This window comes from Cuculus canorus, chromosome 12, assembly GCF_017976375.1.
Source record: "Cuculus canorus isolate bCucCan1 chromosome 12, bCucCan1.pri, whole genome shotgun sequence".
NCBI lineage: Eukaryota > Metazoa > Chordata > Aves > Cuculiformes > Cuculidae > Cuculus > Cuculus canorus.
In genome coordinates this window covers 12942005-12963416 of record NC_071412.1, presented here as the reverse complement: position 1 = coordinate 12963416, position 21412 = coordinate 12942005, and the positions used below count along the sequence as shown (strand labels likewise).

Below are 21412 nucleotides of genomic sequence, written 5' to 3'. Positions count from 1 at the left end.
GTAGTTAGATGCTCTTAGATGCTCTCGCTCCATTTTGTTCCTTCATCTTCTCTTTGTTGAGCTGGGCCTGGACACCGAGAGGCTGCTCATCTTGGAGAGGCCTGGATGGTCTGTCTTCCATCACAGTAACCGCATGGTTTGCTCTCTGAGGTCACAGAATTTCCCTACGTTTACTACACTTTGTTCTTCGTAAACCTCCAGCAGTTCCTTATTTGTTGTTCCCTTTACGTCGTCCTCCTTTCGTAGCCCCAAAATATGTTTTAAGCACTTCTTAGTTTCTGATAATTGATCTGTCTGTCTGCTGAATAAGCACCCATCCCACAAGACAAAACCACTCACGATGGTGGTGTATGTTTGGACCTAGCTTGTCCTCAGTTCCAGACTGGAACTAAACACTGTCAGTGGCGAGGAGTAGCACACTTCTGTTCTGTACCTGGCCTTTCATTTCCTCCACCATCAACCTCCTCTTGGTAATTAATGCTCATAGACTTTTATCTGGCTTTATAAAATGCATATATAATCTTTTGATCAACTCTAAGGCAGCGTGTCCAAAATCTTCTCATCAGCTCACCACCCTGCTTCTGTTTGTTAGCGTATCTTTGCTGATCTTGAATCTTGCTTTTTCTCATTTCTCACTCAAACCCTCCCGTCAAGCTTTTTATGCCAGAGCTTTTGCCTTCCTTATTGTGACTCAGCCCAAAGTTGGTGCCAGACATTTAAGCTTATCATAGCATGAAAACTTAGCCTTCTCCCATGGTTTGTTAATGGTAATGTGTTTTGATAAATTCAAGAGAACAACTGTCTAAAATGCCATGGAAAGGAACCGTAATCTTCCTTTAAGATCCTAGCCTCGTGTCAGATTGGTGTGTAACTTAGCTCTGTTCTGATGCCTTTATTAAAAGGAGTATGTCATGAGGGAAAATATTTGCCACGACTTTGTTGATATTTATTCTGTTACTCTGACTTTTCTTCTTTCAGTTCCATGTCATAACTCACTCTATGTGCTAAATCATTGTGCAGTTTGACTGATGCAAGTGCCAACATGTACTGCATTCTACTCCAGAGCTATTTATGTCTGTGTGAAATTATATAGACATTCACAAAGCACCTGGGAATTTCAGTCTCCTAGCTTAAAGGGCAGATACCTGCATAAGATGTTTCCTTCCTCATTTTTATATGCCTCACTCCCTTCCTAAGTCTGTGGCTTTGACATGCAGTCATTGCAGGGAAAAGCGCTCATTATTACTGTTTTAATTAACAGTTGCCAATGAATTTATGTGATGGTGTCCCTCAGAAGAAGTACAGTTAGGTTTTTCCTGCCAGCTTGGAGTAAAAAACATGTCAGAAACATTTTTTTTTTAAATATTTCTTTTTCTTTTGTGCAACAGGTAGTTCTTATGGTTTGGGTTCACCTGAATGTACTATGTTAGAATTTCTGAATTATAGTGCTAGCTCCTAGACAGTTTTCTGCCTTGATTATTTCCAAAATTAGAGATGATTTGTAGGACGCTGCCTAAGAACCAAAGCTTTGCTTATGGCAAAATACCATTTAATTCCAATTTAAAGAAATCTCTGCTGTTTATCTCTGAAAGTAGTCACTCTGCAAACAGACAAGCTGAAGGCAAAAGCCTAATTGATGTCCAGCTAAGCACCCACAGCCAAACAACTGTCAAGAAAAGCTCTGGAACTGCTCCTTGCTGCTGTTTGTGTGAAGCTAGAAGCCTTTGAGGCAGATGAAAGCAGAACAATCTCATTATATTAGGTCTATGAACAGACCATTTCTGTCTTTTGGGCTTTATAGTATTTCTGCTGTTGTCTCTCACCTCATCCATGTAACTGGAGACTTGCAGATCACAGATTTTACGTGCTTTCTGCACAGTTCACACCCCAGTTCCAACACTTCCCCTTGCTGAGAATTTGTTTCTCTGGAGAATTCTCACAAGTATGAACATAAAATGGATAAAATAATCTCTTCTGCTTTCATAGCTCACCCTGCTTCTCCCTTTCTCTTTATAATATAATGCTGTGGAAAGAGAAATAATGTTTGTTTTCTACGGTGTCAAACCTGCTGTCAGTATTCTATAAATAAGCCATCGCATGCTATTGTTATCTGTGCTAGAAATGCTAACCCCACATACTGTGTAGCAGAAAGTAGGATTTTCTGCTGTGGCACACTTCAGACCAAGTGGACAGGTAGAACATGGGAATTGTAAAAGTATTTGCTCATTTTTTCTTATCCAAGAGCAGGGAAGAGATTTTGCACATCCTGATTTCCAATCCAGTGCCTTATCCATTAATTCACAGTGTCTCCTGATAGACCCGTGCCATTAAACAATACATTGACTTTTTTTTTGCATCCTATTTAATTTGTAAAAAAAGAATTTATTGAGAGGAGAAGAAAATGAATATGTAAATAGGGCTTTTCCTCAGTAAATTCAAAGCTCTTTACTGAAGACATCAGCATGGTTCTCTGTTGTAGTGAGTGAGGAAATGAAGCCTTGAGCTATGAAGGGACATGGCCAAAGGACAGAGCTGGCTGGAGGCTGAGCCCAAGCTCTTGAGGCTCAGCGCAGGCCTCTCAGCTGGAGACAATGCTACCTCTTCTCAGGCCTTCCCAGCTGAAGCTCAGCTTCTTTGGGCAGCAGCCAGTTCTTCAAGTCAGTAAAATAATGATTCAGCCCTTCAACAGGCGAGAGGCTTGTGTTTCATCTTTGCACTGCTTAGGTCTTCATTTTCACCTCTGTTTACACATTCCAGACTGGTCAGTTTGCTGCAGACTGCAGCCACATCTTGTTTAAGAAAACTGACACATTTATAATTGAGAAACCTCTGAGGTTTTTCTTTTCCTCCTGTCGGACATAGATGGCTTTTATCCAGCTGACTGCTTTACAGTGCCTTTATCCTTTGCTGGCTTGAAAACATTTCAGATAGTTTCTATTGTTTTATAGACCCTATAGCTAAAACCCCAAGCTGTGTAAAAACATCTGTACATAGCTGAGCAATAGGCTACAGACATGATTGCATTCATCGTAGCATTTGCTCCACTGAATAATCAAATAGAAGCATTCCAGTTGCACACAGGATATGTAAGAGTAAAGGAAGGAAATGAAGGACAGTTGCCTACTGTACTTTTACATTTCTTTTGTCTCACAGCTGCCAAGACTAAATGCAATTTTGAGAGTAAGTTTTAAATAACATAGAGATGAGATTTTCCTAGTGATAAAACAGCACTGGGAAGTGTGCATAAAACTTCCTCCCTTCATCCCCAAGAAGGAAGCTTGACCTTACATTTGGGTTTTTTTTTCAGCTTTAACCATCTGGCAACATGACAGTGCAATACCCAGCCTACTTTGCAGAGTGTCTGGTCCTAGAAGGATTTTGCTACACCAAGTGCATTCAATAAGTCGAAAGTCAGTTTAAGTCCTTGGAATGTTGTTAGTTTTAATTTAACAATTCTCCCACTTCCTCTGCCTCAGCACAAGCTCCAAGCCTTTCACTTGTGATTGTGCTACACATAATGCAAATAGGAATTGGGCATGTAGCAGGACATTGCACTGCTCAAAACTGTCCCACCAGAATGCTGCAAATTTATCTGGATAGCCTACACCTGAAAAATTATGCTGCATAAATAAAAATCCATTGTATTTCAGCATACCCTCTTCTTAATCCTTTATAGTTGATTGTTGGGTAAGTATTCTGTATGTCAGCACTGTCAATCCTGTAGTTAATTAAATGGTAGATCGTAAAAAGGGAGTGATCAGGAAGCTAAACATCCTTCAATAGCTGTTGCTTGTACAAGTGGAGAAGACATTGAGAAGCAGCTTAACTGCAGGATAAAGCAGTTGCGAAGGACTAGATGATTTACCATGTAATTTTGCATTAACATGTAGGATTGCAAACTGGCAGTTCAGGGGAATACTGGATGCATTTGCATTGAGGGGGTAGCAAATGTCAGGGCTCTGAGTACATCCTCAGCTCTCCTGGGTGTTTGGCTCCCTGGGCCAACTTAGGTAGTGATTCAGGTGTCCAGCTGTGAGGAAAGCACTTCGACGAGAGCTTTGCTGAGAAACCTCCCTGCTTGCCCTTCTTGGCTGCATTGGGTTTGCACCTTTGTCAGTGAGGCCACGGCCGCTACCTACTTTATCATGCTCAACTTCACCTCCCCTTCCCTTTTGGAGCAGCGCCTGCCTTAGCTGCTCCCTGACAGCAAACTCTGGAGAGGGATGATGCGGAAAAGGGGTAGTAATCACTTTAGCTGTCTCGGCTGCTTCTTTTACTCCATAGAAGACTGTATCCAAAGATAAAACGGTAACAATAATTTGCTCAGACTTTATGTTTTTGGGATAATTTTGGTCATCTTTTGGACTCACCTTGGAACATCTGGTGTGGGGATAATGCTCAGCTAAGGATTGGCCTGCTGAATCAGCAAATTTGCATTTCTCTGTTTAACATCCAGAAAATCCAGAACAATTCTTTTAACCTCATTTATTGGGAAAGTTTAAATTGGTAGAGGTGAGCAGACAGGCCAAACAGATAAAAAGAGATAAAAGAGAGCCAACATGGTTTCTAGGAAAGGAAGCAAGATCATGGCTCAGTGACTTGTTGGAATTCTTGAAGACTCTTCCTGCCGGGACAGACAAGGAGAAGGGGGAGATGCAGAGAGCTTCACATTCCTAGCTTTTTCTAAAAGCTGATGACAGAGTTTCATTGCAGTAGCTACTGTCTGAAGTTTGTGGTCATGGAACATGAGAAATAACTGGTTTCAGTGGCCTGAAGTGTAAGTAGGAAAAATACTTATAAAAGGTCCATTATATTTCTGCCAATTCAACATTTTTAGTCAGTGCAGGGAACAAAGGTTGCCTCTGGGCTTATGTCTGAGCTTGCTTGTGTCTTCTCAGTACTGAATAGGCTGATGAGGTAAAAAAATAAGATTTGGGGGTTTTGCACATCCTAGGGAAGGAAGAGGCATTAATGATCACCAGTGCTGGTATACAGTGAAAGATTCAGATTTTGCTTTTCAGGTGTCTCGCTGGTTGCATGGGTTTCTAGCTGGGAAATTACATGAATCTTCATTAACTGAGTGAATACAACGTGGCACTTATGATCCGTGGCTTTGATTGGCTTAACTTTTAGTTTTCTGTTTCCTCTGAGCAATTCTTTATTTTGAAGAGTTATACTGATTCTGTGGGTTGGGATACAGACTAGAGAGATATTGTTCCTCTTTCTTTGTTTATTTTTGCTTCCTGGTTAGGTCAATGCAAATATATGTGAATATATCTGTGTATGTGCATATGTTTACACTTCTACGTCCATTTGTGGCTGTATGCACATTTGATAATGCCTGTTCTGGAAAAAAAATAATGTCTCTAAATGCAGAGTACTTTGAGTTTTACACATCTGAATTTGACCTTGTAGAAAATACAAGATTTTCCTTATCAGGTTCTTATTTAGATGGGCGAGGTGACTGTGTGAGATGGTGAAATTTTAGCCTAATTCTCACTGAAGTGTGTCTGTCTCTGTGTATTTACATGTATAAACTGTCCTTTGAACCCATGGAATTGACTGTGGAATTTTATTTGGACACAGGAATTCTGCTATATGGAATTTTAAATTTAAGAATCCTATAACCTGCAAAGTGTTTGTCTGAATTAGTTTGAGAATTCTTTTTACCTTTCCAATCAGCTCACAGAAATATGTTGGACTTAGTGAAATTAAAAAAAAAAAGCCCTAGACCCAACCCATCCAATAACTGTCTCCTTCTGTACTCTTTCAGCATGATTTGTAGAATGCTAAGGATTTCTGTGTTTGCTTAGCTTGGAATTAGCCTTGTATTTCTACTTTAGTTAGTGGTCATGAGCAGTCAGCAGGTTGAAGATATTTGTTGGTTTTGTGTAGTTGTGTCATACATTTTTGTGTAGCCATTTTGCCTGATCTGTTTGCATTAAGGCTCTGCCTGACCATAATTAGACTGCTGGGTGCACATTAATGTTCTGCTGAGGATCTGCTTGTTGGTTTTAATAATGTCATCCATCAAGCTGTAGCATGTACAGCAGTATTTGTGCTGCAGTAGACAAATAGAGTAAACACTGCTGTTATTTATAATAAAACTGGCCAGCAAGTTAGGAAAATCTGCGTGGATGTTTTTATTTATTGGAAAGTTAAACCGATGCTCTAAAATGAGTTTATCAGTCTAATTAGACTTTGTTCTTGAAACGAGAGAATAGTGGAAGATTGAAGTTAGATTTCTGTTTAGAATTTATATTTTATATCTCTGTTTAAGAAACCTGTAGACTCAAGTTTCCTATCTTCTGTGTCCTAGTTTCTCTGCTTTTCTAGCTATGTCTGTTGTTCAGAGAGAAAATAAATCTCTCCCCTTTGGTCTTATCTGGGTCCAAGTATGGTTGAAATTCCTAACTATGCCTCTCTTGCCCCAAGTCTTGGCTCCTGCTCAGTTCTGGTGAAGTACTGGTACTCCTTCTGATCTTTTTGATGACCTCTTACAAACCTCTGTTGACTTGGAGCTCAACAAATCAGCATTGTTCACTGGAATTGCTCTGCACTCCAGACAGTTTTGCCTGTGATTCTCGCCTGACCTTCTATATCTGGACACATACTTAAGCAGCATCTGAAGTAGAGATGCTCTCCTGAACCTGGGCCTCAGATCCTGCAACGCTAAAATGTTGAAGTCCTAAGCTTTGTAGTTTCTTTCAGAAATGTCAGGTGCTTCACCAGAGTCTGATAACTTAATTATGTTTCAGTTCTGTATCTTCTCCTCCCTCTGTCTCACTGCCTTCTTCCATAATGTTCTCTGATTTGCCCCAGGTTTCTTTCTGTGTTTATCTCTCTTGCTTTGATCTTCCCATCTCCCTTCTCCCTCTGTAGAGCAACGTGAAGAAAAGAGGCTCTTGGCACAGCCTTCTTGCATGTTTTCGTTCTCTGTGATACCTCTCTGAAACTGAGGAACGGGGAAGGGTGCGATGCTCCCAGCTCAGTGCAAAGATCCTGGCTTCTGAGAGCATTTGGTCCTTTCCATGATGGTCCTCAGTTCTTGGCTGCTGCGGTTTCTATGCAGTGCCGAGGTGTGTTTGCTGTGGTGGTTAGATCCTTGGGGGTCTTCTTGTCTGAATGACATATTTAAAAGTGATAATTTTTGACTGAGTGTTTCAGGGTGATCTCTCTCATTTATTTTTATTTTCATCTTTGTTGCTTTTTACATTTTCAAACATGGAAAAGCTGTAGTCTGTATTTGTTCAGTGAACTGGTGTGTTTACAGAGATGCAGAATATCTACTCATGCACTGGTGTCTGTGAGCCACAACACCGTCTAAACACACTGAAGTAAATAAAGCTCTTTGGCTTTACACTGAAGTGAAAAAGAGAAAGACAAGCCTTATAGGGGTGGAAACTAAGTAAAAGAAGCTAGGAAATGGCTCACTGTGCCTACTTCAATGCCAGCGGTGATTCACATATTGGTTTCACTAAGGTTTTGATTGCGTCTGGCACAATTAGATCGGATGTAATACATATTCAGCTTGCTTTCTGTGAATGCCATGAAGCTGTTTATGCCCTCATTAATCAGGTGGCTTTGTTGGGAAATACATCTCGTTACTTGGCAGCTGACAGGAGGCTGCTGCCACTGGGCACCAAAGCGAGCTGATACAAAAATACCCCATCTGCATAGCGGGGAAGTACAGCTGTTACCGTTGCGAATGCTCTCCATGCGCCACTTAACCGAGCAGGGCTTAGCAGGTGAGAAAACCCCCACGAACCTCGGTGCAGACTCAACCAGGGACACACAATTATGATTTAGAACTGGAAGTGCCACACAGACTGCATACAAGTACTTGTGCTTCCCAGGTGTGTTTTATTTAGAAGCACAAGACTTGAAGAGGCAGATCTCCCCTTGTTGGTCCTGATCCTTTAGCACAAGGACCTGGAGCAATAACACGATCACGTGCATGAAAATGTCCCGCTGGCTTCTGCAGGATGTACTGGGACAGTGAGTTTCTTTACTGCTGCCTGCAGGTGCAGTCTCACCATGAGCTTCACGTGCTGTCATTTCTGAATTCAGACTGTAAAGGCCTCAGGACTGGGACTGTGCCTTAACTTGTGTCTGTGAGGCACCAGGGACTTTCTGGCTGCTGTCAGTCATCACAAGGTGCTCAGCGGTATTCATCCAAATTTGTGTTTTCTTTCACAGGAGCTTGAGTTTGAACATGAGAGATTTCTTTGTATTGAGTATGAGAAAAGCTCACCCTGGTCTTTTTCTTAGTGAAAATTTCTTGGTAGCTTGTGTTACTTTGAAGGTGAAATTTTAATTTTAGCAATTTAGAGAAAGAGATACTAAAGAAGGTAGAATGAGGACTCCAGCTATATTACCTCTGAAATTAGCTATTCCCACTCTTCTGTCAGACTGGTGCTGCGATGTCTTTATGTCTGTGGAGGTCCTGCCCTTCTTGTGGGGTGGATATTGGAACAGGCAGCTCTGGGAACCTAAAGGAGGGCCCATTAGGTTAACAGGCTTTTTAATCTGAGTATGTGTATGCTATGCGCGTGTGCTTTGTGCTTATGCCTGTCTACCCCAATGACTGTCTCTCCCAAATAGCTTTTTAGCCCACTGGCTAATTTGAGTCAAATTTGAGGATAAGGATCTCAGAAATATTAGGCTTTCGGGAGTTTTCTGAAACACGCTTGTCGGCCCAAGTTCTGACTTCAACAGAGTAACTTAACCCTATTAACAGACTCCAGGTTTGTCAGTTTTCTCAAGTCAGTCAGGCTGTAAGGTTAAATCAGCACTCAGCAAAGAATTAAAACAGAAGTGCTGAACCAAGAATTGCTAAATAAGTTTATCAGTGTGTGTGTTGGCTGGCAGCTTAACAAAGTGAAGCCAGGAGCTTAGACAGCCCTGTAAGTCGGGATGTAGGAGCTGTAATTGTGAAGTATCACAGAAGCAATTCAGAAAAGCATCTGTTCAGAGTTTGATTACTGTGAATCATCCCGTTCTGCTGGCCTGCTCTGCTGCTTGCCTGAGCTGCTTTTATTTTTCCAAGTGAACACCTTGACGTGCATACAGCACCAAAAAATAAAATACACTTTAAATATCAACATGTTCAAAAGCGTAGATTCACTTTTTGAGAGTGACAATTGCTTAGTCATTCTTTAAGACCATGGAGAGAATTTAATTGAGTGCTGTGGAAGAATGCGGTCCATCAGCAGCACAGGTGTCTGGCCATCTCTAAAACTGTCCCGCTCAGCAGATTGCACTGAAACTCTCCAGACACTGAACATTGTTCATGATACATTGCTGAGTGTTGTGTGACGATTACAGGACTGATGCTTACTCATGAACCCACCCCGACCAACAGTACAGCAGGCTGAGATGGGCATGGCTCACTAAAGCCACTGAAACTGTGGAAAGCTTCTTGTAGTTTAGTTGAATAGCTTCATGAGTTTCTTAGTGATTGCAATTACAAGAAAGAACAACTGGAACTGAATGCTGGACCCTGGCTGTTAGCTCTTAAAGCAGATGCTGTTTGGTACAGAGACTCCAAATATTTTTTCTGGTTTGGATTTTTTTTTTTCTTTCTGGTTTATTGCCAAGTCTAACCTTGTCTGTTCATTCTGGAAGGGAGATACTGATGAATTTGAAGGCTCCAGGATCCCTGCTGCTAAAATTCCATGTTCCTCTTTGTTTAGCAGTCTCATTAAAAGCTATGATTTGTTCTTTTTCTCCATGCCCCTTTCCGAACTTTCCTCTGTTGAAGCAGATGGCTCAGATGAGTTGCAGGGACAAATTGAAAAATTCAAACCTGGAAGTCACAGAACTCATCTGAAAAAGCAAGGTGAAAATAGCCTCAGTGCTGGGTTTGGAACCCTATGCAGTTCACAGCTTTTGTAAGCAATGCCAATGTTGTTTTTCCTTTTCTTGGAAGATTGTAACTGTCAGATGCGAACCCGTCCTGATGGGACCAGGATGGGCGTTAGCAGACTAACAGCCAGAGTGTGGTGAGCATGGAACATCGTAGCCCCTGGTTGTAGTTCCCTTCTGGTGGCAGAATTGTTGGTTTGTTTCTTTTTCTTTTGGTGATTTATTTATTTCCTGAAAGATGCAGCTTAGGGGACACTGAAGTGACTTTTGAGTTCAGGTCTATTCCACCAAATAGGACAGGTCAAAATGAAAACACTGAAATGTTGAAATCGTTTTGATTTTTAATAACATCTGAGAAAGTAAAGGATAAGATTCATGAAGGTTGTTTAGAGAAGGAGCAGATTAATGACAGCTGTTTGAGAAAGAACAGGTGAAGCTCTTTCATCTTGTCAAGCAATCCAGCAGGTGAAAGTGTGGACTCATTTCTATCCTCTGTCTCTCTTATTCAGCCATTGAACTGAAAGACAGTTGTTCACATAGCTCCATGAATGCTGAATCCAGTGCTGAGCCCTCCGGTGGCCTTGGGAGGTTGCCTGTCTTTTGTGTATTATCATGCCAGTGTTTGCATGCATGTGAGAAAGGATGAATCTGCTTAATTCTACAGCAGGTTGTAGAAAGGACCAGCAAGTTCATCTCTGCAGTGCAGTCTACATCCAGGTAACAAAATGAGGCCAAGAGAAGACATTCAAATCCAAATGCTTTTGAGCCTTAGGGAGGGGTGACTTTCAAGCCCTAGAATCCAAATCTTACTGCAACATTTGGTTTCACAGTTGTTGGTGATGGGTTTTTTGAATTCACAGTCACATGTTCCTGTAGTCTTTCAAAAGCATCCGATCTCTCCTGACTTCTGCTTTGTCTGATTCCTTTTTGGTGTAAGATATACTTGAACAACCTTGTTCCTTGTGCCTGTCTCTTTTTGTTTCAATAGCTTGCATCTCACTGATTCCATTGCTTGTTTCCACACCAGTTCTAACAGCTGTCATTTCCTCATGCTATGTGCCACTGTTTTCTCCATACTAAGGCACAGGCCTCCCTCCCTGAATACTTCTGTGTCCCCATCAGGCCTTGTTGCAGTCCAGCTCCTACCTTTCTTCAAGTGAAGCCATGATGCCAGAAACATATGCCCAAGATCTGCAGATGTGTGTTTCTCCAGGAGTAAGTACACACAGAAGTTCTAAGAGAGCTCATCCTCTCTTCTGATCTTATCTCCTGCCCTCCTTGACCCCTGCCTCCTGCAGGAGTGACTCCCTGCTGCTTACCAGATCAAAGTCATGTCTCTTGAGGACTGCTGGAAAACCCATATTATCTGCATTTGCTACACTTCTGTCCCTGTCTCCTTTCAATCCCCTATCTCTTCTCATCTGTCTTTCCCACTTGTTCACTAAATTTTAATTATCCCAGGCTTCTGTACACTTCCCAGCTCTGTGTGTTGGCTCATACAGTCGATCAGTCCCTCCCCATCTTCTCTCAGATCCACCTAGCTAGCTCTTCCCTGCCTTTCCTCTTTAGCAGGAGTACAGCAGTTGTAATATATTTTACTTAAGGCAATTAAGCGCCTGTAATTCCATGTGTGTGCATGAGCATGGAGACTTTCAACACAGTGTAATGATGTCTATAAAGAGATGGTTAATTAGCTGCCAGGGTTTGGGAATCTATGTTCAGGAGTGGTGGTTTGATTTGCACTAAATATTCTAAAGTCCATATTTAACTGGAGAAACAGGAATGCAAAAAGGTACTGTGTTTTTGCCTGTTTTGAGATCTGCATTCAGATCATTCAGCTGAGCTCCTGTGCTGGGGAGTATGTGGGGGAAGCTCTCTGGAATGTGGCTGTTAGCATATCAAAGTAGAGTAAACATGTAGATGATACCCTGCTTCCTCTGCTTGGGTTAATTAAGCCACTCCTCATGTCATGTTAGATAGAGAGGATTTATTAATGTGCTGTCATCTAGTGAAGCAATGGTTTGCTGAAAGGGAGGAGCCATGTTAACGGCATAGAGGATGTCAGGCTGAACAAAGAACAGATGTCAAATAAACAGGGTATTTCTTTTTATCTCCTTCTTTGCTGAGGTCTTAGATCTCAGTACTTTATCGTAAAAGCTTAGAAAATTAGGGCTAGAAAGAATTCAGGTGGTCTTTTAATGCATTCCCCTGCTCCAAGGCAAGATCAGCAATACCCCCATCACTCCTGACGGATATGTGTTCTATGAGGCTAAATATTGTACTTCTTTCCAGCTTTCCTTGAGTAACTGTGAACACCATACCTCTCATCGGGTATGGGCAGTGTGGTGAATATTTGTTTGTGGTCACAAATCCTTGTTGAATGGCATTGAAAAGGAGTGTGGTTTTCAGAGATGCCCCTGCCCGACCTCTGGGGGTCTCCAAAGGCTGTCTGCTCTTTGCTGGCACAGTGCAGTCTTAATAGCATGTTAATGGCATGTTTTGTATAACTTGGTAAAAGCCTTTTCTAGGCCAAAAGGTTGGTAGAACACCCATCTCAATGCATTTGTTATCTGAAGGGACCTTTTACTAGCTTGGCTGAGGACAATTATCCTTAAAGTCATGAGAGGTCTTCATCTCTAGGGCTTTTAAACTGCCTGGGCAGCCTCTTGTAAGCTGGGAGAGGCTCTGCTTATATCAGTGAATTAGCACAGTGTAAATCCAATGCAAGTAGCATTAGAATAAGGCTCTTGACATCCTGGGGAATGTCTGTGTGTGGGCAAGTTAGTAAGGGAGCAGATAAGTGACTCATCCGTTAAACTCAGGAGAAAAAAACACGGGAGGGTTCCAAGGAAACTTGAAAGCCTGGCAGAAAGACTGAAAGCTAAAGCTGAGAGTTGCTTGTGCTGGGGAAGGGATTCCACATATTCCATTAATTGCTGTCCTGCAGGATAATTAAACAGAAGATAGGAAAAGCACTCCTTCAAGCACTGTTTGCAGAATCTTGCCTTCTTTGCAGGTTTACAGATGTGAAGAGGTCTAGCCTCATAAAGGTCTTTTTATCAGGCAGGTGTAGAGTAGGGCAACTTACATAGACAAACCAGGGTTAGATCTCAGCTGGTCTGTTTGAGCAGCGCATTCCTGCATAGATTTCAGTGCGGGCTGAAAGAGTCAGCTGAGAAGTTCTGATGAGCTTCAGTGGTGCCATGGCTGAGATTTGGATGCATCTGTATGAATCACAGCCATTTCACAAAGGCACATGGTTGAATCTGTCTCTCAGAGAGTCCTGAAATGTCATCCAGGACCAGTTGCTAGAACCTTGGATACTGTAGCAGTGTTTCAGTACCAAATATCTTTAACTCTTCGCAGTAGTTAGAAATGTATCCCATGTAAAAGGTTCTGTGTTTTTCATTCATTTGTGCTATTAAGACCCTGAGTTGTGAGTAGCATTACATTATCAGCTCTAGAACCATTAGCACTGGTATTGTGAATACCGGGGAGAGATCATATTTGTCAGTGTTTTCAGGGTCTGTGTAGTAAAAATCAAGAGATTCAGAAAGTACCTACGCTTTGTGTTACAGCTATTTATTTTTCTTACTGGGCTTTTGGGATTCTGACAGCAGTTGTGTATACTGGAAGTGACAATGTTTTCAGATTTACAAGAAGGGAGAGCTTTTATTGTGCACTACTGGACAATGGTCAGACCCGTAGGGGACATGTCCAGCCACAGAATACACTGAGTTCTGGGACAGCATACTGCATCTCTTCAAGTTGTGCTGGTTTGGAGGCAAGGAAAAGAGTTTTATAGAGGTGATGCTGAAACGTGGGATAAGGTAGGTTCTTCGAAGTAATGAGAAGACTGTGTGGTGGTGGGCACACTTGCAACAAGTTGTGTAGGTACAGAAAGTGAGGGTCTGATGTGTATTCTCAGAAGTAGTGGTGGCTTCTTGTCTGATCTTACCAGTTATTTGAGTGTTGTGTCTTAGCTCACTTGTCTTAAAGTTGGTGTAGTACTTGACAGTTTCTCAGTGAGGCAGGGTGGAATATATACAGGGACCTGGATACCAGTTAGAAAGCCTACCATGAAAACAAATGTGTGCTGTAGAGCTGGAGGAGTGAACCTCGTGTGCCCTTAGCTAGAGGTTTCTTGACATTCCAAGGAATCCAGATCATCTTCTGCCTGCAGAAATGGCAGTGCTCAAAAAAATCAATGCTGGAAACTAGTTCCACTACTTTTCTCCACCAGCTAAAAGTAGGGGAGTCATATACACAATGCGCTTGCCTGGATGGTGTTCTAGATAAATTCTGCAGAATTACAAACTCCTTCTGAGGACTTTTACTTTGACTGTTCCTGTGTTAGCCAAGTGCCTACCCAGTCCTGTGTAGAGGGTTGTATTTGGACCACTCTTATATCCTCTGTCCTTTGATTAGGTGCAAATGGGAAAAATGATGTCTGTATTGTCAGTGCAGATTTCTTTCTTGGGCACATAGAGATTGAGCTCATTTCATGTTTCCCATTCCATTTAAGGATAATGGCATGCAATGGCTGACTTCTTGCAGTGCCTGGGAGTTCATTCCGTCAGGTGATCCATGGCATCAGAAGCTCTTCCCGTATAAATACCTGAGTTCAAAATATTGTGACTTGCCCTGTTCACAGTGATTGTTGACATGATTGTTAACTTTTCATACCTGACCATAGCTATCTCTCGTGCGTTGGATGGTTGTGCTATAATTCCAGTACTTGTGATTCATAATGAGTGCATTGTTTCCAGCGTGGTTTTCATTAAAAAGGGTGACAATGAAAATTATTACCAAGGAAAACAGTTTCCATACGTGAATATTAAACTCTAATGGAAACCATGTTGTTACTGCAAGATTAACAGAAATTGGCATCTAGATGACTATCCAGCATTAAGCCAAATTAATCTGTGCCACTAAAATTGCATGTCTGGCTTTGAATTAGCACATTCTCATAAAATGAAGGAACAGCTCACCCTGTTAGCTTTTTCTAGATGATCCCTGTAAACCAACTTGGAACTGGAGGCTTAGTAGGACAGTGATGGTAACAAACTTGCCTGCCTGTGTTGTAGGTGGTGGAGAGCGTTCCTCCATGGATACTGCTCTTTTTCAGCTGGATACCACTGACTTCTTGGGCCTTCTGTTTATTCAGCTGTAGAGCAGGGATTGTGTTATTACCTATCTTGGAGGCAGTTTAGTGGTACTTTAATGTTTTTTAAATTTTGGAACATTTTATATGTAGGCGTTATAGAAAGGAAAAGTATTTTTCATTTGTAAGTACCATAAGTACTGAAAGATTCCCTTGGTGACAGATTTGATGTGTAAAAACAGGCAGGGCATCTCTGTCAAGCATATCATTGCCTTTCCGTTCTATGGCAGAGTGTGAATCACTTCTGGAGTTTCCTGATTTTACTTATGTAGGATGTTGAGAGGCTACAGGACCATAATTGATGGCAATGTGTGAGCTGCACAAATTGAAAATAGTGGGAGGATGAGAAAAACATCAGCTCAACACCAAACTAGTAATGGTGGGGATTGGGAGGGTTGCTCTGTGCTCGTGGATATGCAGTGAGTCTCCATCTGTGCCAAGCAGACTTCAGGACTTCAAGTTTGGCTCCATTCCCAACAGCAAATACATGGAGAAGAGGAAAGCTGGCCAAGTTTTAATCAAGTAAAAGTTCTATATCCAGAGATGGCTGGCAGAAGAAGAGATTAAAGTATTAGGAATGCAATGAAAACAAGACATTAGAGAGTTGAAAGCTGGAGTACCTGGACAAACCACTTGCTGAGTGACTATTCCACGGTCATCAAAAGGAAGCTCTGGGTGTTTCAAATAGAATGAAATATGAACCAATATATCAGAACTTGACTTCTTCAAGCTTTGGCTATCACTGTGGCAAGTATGTAATATCCTAATGCCTAGCTGAGCTGGTAGGATAAATGTAATCATTCCCTTAGTGATATTGCTAGCAGAGGGCTCATTAGCTGGCAGAAAGGCCAACAGCTGCAAGCTGTTTGTGTATGACAACTTTTTGGATAAATCTGAGTTTACACAGTTGTCTGTGTCCTAAAGTTTGCTGTGGAAGTGCAGATAGCGTTGTGTGTTCAAACCCAGGCACAGCAGTTATGAACTGCAATTTTTCATTTCTCATGTAATTTATGCAATCTCTCATGAGAGAAAGGAAAAAAAACTCACACTTGGTTATAGTCAAGATAGTAATTGGCTTTCCTTTCCCTTTACCACTGATGCTCCTGCTTGGCCTTTTGATATTAAAAATAGATTTGTGGTAATTGCTGGCAATTAGTAGTGTATATGGAAAGAGAAGGACTTTTTTTTTTTCCTGAAGAAAGCCACTGTCTGTGTATTGCATGAGCACAGAAGTGTGGAGTGTTTAAAAATAACAAACAACCCCCCCCCCAACAAAAAAATACCAGTTCATCATATTCTGTTTTTCATTTTCACGCACCTGTCTCCCAGACAGGGCCAGAAGCAAAGTTACCAAGTAAGAGGAGTTTCTCTTACGTTATTCTCAGTCTGGCAGGGCCACAGCATGTCAGGATTTTCACAAACATGTCTGAATTCTTAAAGTTTCTATTCCAGTTCTGCAGACTTGAAAGGCTCAGATAAAAATCTCAAATTGTAAGAGGCAAACAACAGTTTCCATTCATCCCAATGAAGAAAATATATCATATTAATGCAGCCACCAAGGCATTGTACTGCTATAATTTTTGGTTAAAGGTGTGTTTCTCTGCATATCAATTATATCAATCGTTATATAGGGTTACAAAAAATTCCATTTATCTTAAGGGTTCAAATATATTTACTAACAAACTGTTATCGTGTTTGCAGATCCATAGTGTGTTTGCTGCTTATACTTTAATGAAAGAATTAATGGTAAAATATATTGGATCAAAAGAAAATGCTTAAATAGAAAATAGGTTTTTCAAGAACATTTTTGAGGCAACTTTTTTTCAGGCTTTAAATGTTGTAACAATTTGTTGTAAATGGCTTGCTGTTCCAGAATGACTCTTATTAATAAGCACTGCGTGCTTCACGAGCTGCACCTCTCACCAAGTTCATTTGGTGCACTGCAAAGTTTCCTGCTGTCTGCTGTTCTAGGATTATGAGTTTCCCTGCCCAGTCCTCTTCTGTTCCTGTAGTGTCTGATCCCAGTGCTCTGCTGCAACACAAGTTTTTTATAATTGTACTAATAAACTGATTTTAGATGTCTACATTTTTAAGTTGGTCATTGCAACTATTATAAAATGGCCACAGAGGATTCACATTAAGCGTTGAAAATAACCAATAAAAGTAAGGTGACTGAGAGTCTGTAACTGAGCCACAGTCACTTCTTTTTCAGCTGGTGATGGATGGAATAGAATCATAGAATAATTTGAGTTGGAAGGGACCTTAAAGATTGTCCTTAAGTGTTAGTTTCCCCCCTTGAATAATGAGGCTTTTAGCACAGAGCAGTGTTATTGCTAGTTGGTCTCAGTGGGTTTAGAACCACTAAACAGAGACTTCAGAAGAAATACCATTTGAGGTAATGTATTTGACTTTTTAATTGATATTTAACCTCTTCTAACGTATCGACAGAACTCTGGAATATTTTGCTATGCCACACCTACGAACATGGAAATAGTACCCTGATAAACACAGCTTTGTCAGCTCTGACAGAAAACCCGACCGGTCGTGTCTCCATGGTGTGGTTGTGGCCTCCTCGTTAGAGGCAGCCAGATCCCAGCAACCCCTCTGTGAGAGCAGTATTACAGTGTATTATGGATCCTTGTTTTCTGTTAAAAATAGGCAAATATATCTGCCATGAAAAAACTGTAAGGTGTTTGTGGAAGGTCTTTATGCTTTCCCTTTGTCCAGCATGGCAGAAGGACGGGTGATGTGGCAGGATGAACTCAGCATTTTTTTTTTTGCTGCATGCTATCAGGAAATCTTGTTTCATGTGCATGCTTGAACTGTTTGTGGAGCTTTTGAGAAGTGCTAGTTTAGTAATGGAGGGCTTGTGTAAATAGAGGCATCCTTGGGCTCTGGCTCTGTCTTTAACCTTTGTGCAGAGCTCCCAGTGGCTTAGCTGTGGTTTCCAGGTGGGAGGTGAAACAAATCTTGTCAGCAAGTTGTGCTGTGCTTGGCCTGTGATGCCATCGCATTTCCAAGTACAATGGCCCTTTTTGCAGTGACAGCCTGGGTATAGGAAGGATGTATAAGGACTATTGGCATTCCACAGCAGAAATTTCATGGTATAACTTCTGAAGTCCTTTTTTACTTCAGCGTACAACCATTTGTGCCCACGCAAACATGACTGTCCATGGGATCAAATCCTAAATTCCACTAAGTCATAGAAGACTTCTGCCATCTACATTGGCTTTGTGACTCACCATCAGGAGTCTGCCAGTTTTTCTGATGCTGCCACCCTTGCTTTCAGTAAAATGAAAATAAAGGAAAATGTAAGATCTTTCCTGAGAGTCTCTGCTTTTATTGTTTTATTCCTTCTCCCCAGCTTTATCCTGCAAATCAGGAGACCTCCATTTATATGCTTGTTAAGGATACTTCACTGCCAACATTGTTGTAGGTGACATTAAAACAAGCTCAGATGGATTTTTTAGTCAGTGAAGTATATTTTTGAGACAGTGAAATATATTTTCGGATGAAAGCAGTGCAGGAGAGTGTGTTTAACTCGTTTCCTCTCTGACTGGATTTGTCAAAAAGAAGATGAACAAAATACTCTGATGATTTTGTATGCAAGCTGCTCCAATGTTTTTCATGCTGGGCACATTATTTTATCATTTTGGTTCAGTTAGTGCTATATGTTTTGATTGAATGTGCTGTTTCACTGATTCTGATGGGAACATTCACTCTGTTTCTGTTGCAGGAATTGCTTATCTAGGAGGTGTCTGCAGTGCCAAGAGAAAGTGTGTTCTTGCTGAAGACAATGGTCTCAATCTGGCATTTACAATTGCACATGAACTTGGGCACAAGTAAGGACTTGTCTCTCTGTTTCTCTCTTTACTGATGCCACTGTAGCATACTTTTATTTAAAGCCATACAAGTGAAGTTACTAGTGTGGCATGTTCGTTAACATTTCATAAATCCAGCAGATTGATAAATAATTTTTAAGAAGCTTATCTAAATATTCATTTCAGCACACATGAATCTTTCATGTCTCTTCCACTCTATGTTTTGATTTTGTGTAGCACAAAGAGGCCTCATTCTGTTCAAAGATTCATGGTTGTAGTTAGAAACAAATTCTGCTTTTGTTTATACTGTAGAATAGAATAGAATTTTGTCTGATGGTCAGATGTTGATGTCAAGATTTTAATAGTTAAATATTCTGCGTGTGAAGTAATCTACTGTGGCTGAAATTATAAACGTCATTATTTTGGAAATACCCTTAAGCAATATTATTTGATCAACAGAAGGAATTCATATAACGTGATTTATCAGCTCAGTCACAACTAACTAACCCACTTTGAATACTGACTGGAAAAAAACCAGCAAAGAACGTGATAATTCCTAGTCAGACAGAACTCTGCAGAAGGAGATTACCGGGTACTTTCTGCAGGTGCCTTTGAAGACTTTCTAAGCTGCCTGTAAATAAACCATGGACAGAAGAAATCAAAAGTGACTGGAAGAGTCACTTACTGCATGTAAGTTATTATTATCTCAGTGCAGTTAACGAGTTAACCCAAAGATCACCATCCACATTCAATGCTTTCCAGGCTAAGTGTTACATGCACTTACTCATAGTTCTTATGAGCTTTTTTCCCTTTCCATTGACATCACTCTGTTGCATCGTGTCACAGTCAGGCTGTGTAGGGTATAGAATTAGACCAGGCACAAATTTATTCAGGGGCAAGGGCTGTGCCTATGGGATTTCCAAGTACTCCATCCTTTTGCCTCTCTGGGTGGGAGGTGGGAAATCTCACCATTGTTCTTCCAGTAAGAAATTGTGCATAAGTTTTGTCTGCACTCTTCTGGACTCTTATTGTTTATGTGTCTGTTGTATCTTCCTTTGCTACAGGAACGAGCATCTGACAGCTAAGTCAGAGCCAGCGTATTGTGTTCAGATTCTGGCCAGTCTCATTCCATGACAAATAATTGTTTTATGGCAATGTATTTTAAAGTTGCATAGAGAATATTTAGGTTACTACCAAAAATGACAAGATGAAAATTAATCTCCTGTTCACCCTCCAGTGACACGTAAGGCAACTGAGCCAAACCGAGGGTGGTTTCAGCAGAAATGAAGGACATTTGGTTTTGGTTTTATTTAAATAGCATGCCAAGATGTTAAACTGAGCCTAAACTTAATAACAAATTAACCTGTGGGTAATGTTAAGGGAAATTCAGCACTCATCTTTGGATGGGCCAAGAGCAAGAGGGAAAATTACTTGAGCTGCAGAAAATCCAGCTGTGTAAAAGAGTGAGACTGGTCTGCCCTAGAGTTTGCCAAGTTTCCCAGCAGAGCTGTCGTGCTTCCTTCTAATAATGCCTTTCAAAAAAATCTACAAAATAACTAGAGGTTGTAATGCTTTCGGATACAGCTTCCATCTGTGCAGAAAATAGCAAACTCCACTTTCTTTTCTCAGTGGAGTTTTGGTGGTAAGACTGTAACACCCTGTCTCTACTCATTTTCTTCCTTTGCTTCCACCTTGGAAACCTGTCTCAAGAGATGCATATGAGATGTCTAAAGGGCTTGACAGAGAGTGCCTTGGGTTCAGTATGATTCTGGATGATTTTGACAGTGAGTGTGCTATTGTGCAGAGAGCGTTCGCTTCAGGAGAGTCACGGATCGCATTGAGGGGAGAGGTGCAGAGCTTAAATGAGGATTGCAGGTGAAGAAGGACAAATGACAAAGAAGTCTGCATTTTCTAACAGAGCTGCCTCGTGACCTCCTTTACTGAAAGAGAAGGGACTAGAGCACGCTCAGGCAAGGGAGGTTGGAAGGAATACATGATTACTAAAGGGGCTTGGAGGGTCTGTAAGAACCAGTTTAGGGACCTAAGGTGTCTGGGTCTGGTGCATGTAGCTCTTTGAAGGCACATGAGTCAGGAAGGCTCCAGCTGAAGCTGCCAGCTGGGTTAGGTTAGAGGAGCTGCTGGCAGGATTCTGCTGCCGCAGGTGGTTTGGGGACACGTTCCAGGTTAGCCTGTTTCACACTGAGTTGCAATTCTCACTCCAGCTCTTCTGCCCGCTCTTCCCTGGCTTAAGCCCAGCCATAAGCGTGCATAATCAACCTCCCGTGTGCCAAATCAAAACAGAAGGGAGAAATGCCATCTCTTTCTTACCACTCAACCTGAGCATCAAAATCATCCCTCTGTACTGTCATCCACCAGCAGCCTAGTTACTTAATTCAAAGTCTGGTTGATTTATTCATGCCTTCCTGGCCTTGAAGTCAACAGGAGTCTTTTCATTGACATTTCCAGGTGTCAGACATCTCCTTGTTCTGCTGGTTTTGAGCTGCAGCAGGATGCTCTGAGCAGTCCTGTTGCAGCACATCTTACACGAACAAGATTGTTT

The 21412-nt window shown here is 41.4% G+C and overlaps 1 protein-coding gene across 3 annotated transcripts in view; it reads left to right on the top strand.

Annotated features, from left to right (window-relative positions):
• The window catches only part of ADAMTS17 (ADAM metallopeptidase with thrombospondin type 1 motif 17), a 178591-nt gene that overhangs the window by 49965 nt on the left and 107214 nt on the right, over nucleotides 1-21412 (top strand). For all 3 annotated transcript variants that reach the window (XM_054077506.1, XM_054077504.1, XM_054077505.1), the window contains exon 8: nucleotides 18768-18873. In XM_054077506.1, the coding sequence (XP_053933481.1) occupies nucleotides 18768-18873 (106 nt within the window). The remainder of the gene's footprint in view (nucleotides 1-18767; nucleotides 18874-21412) is intronic.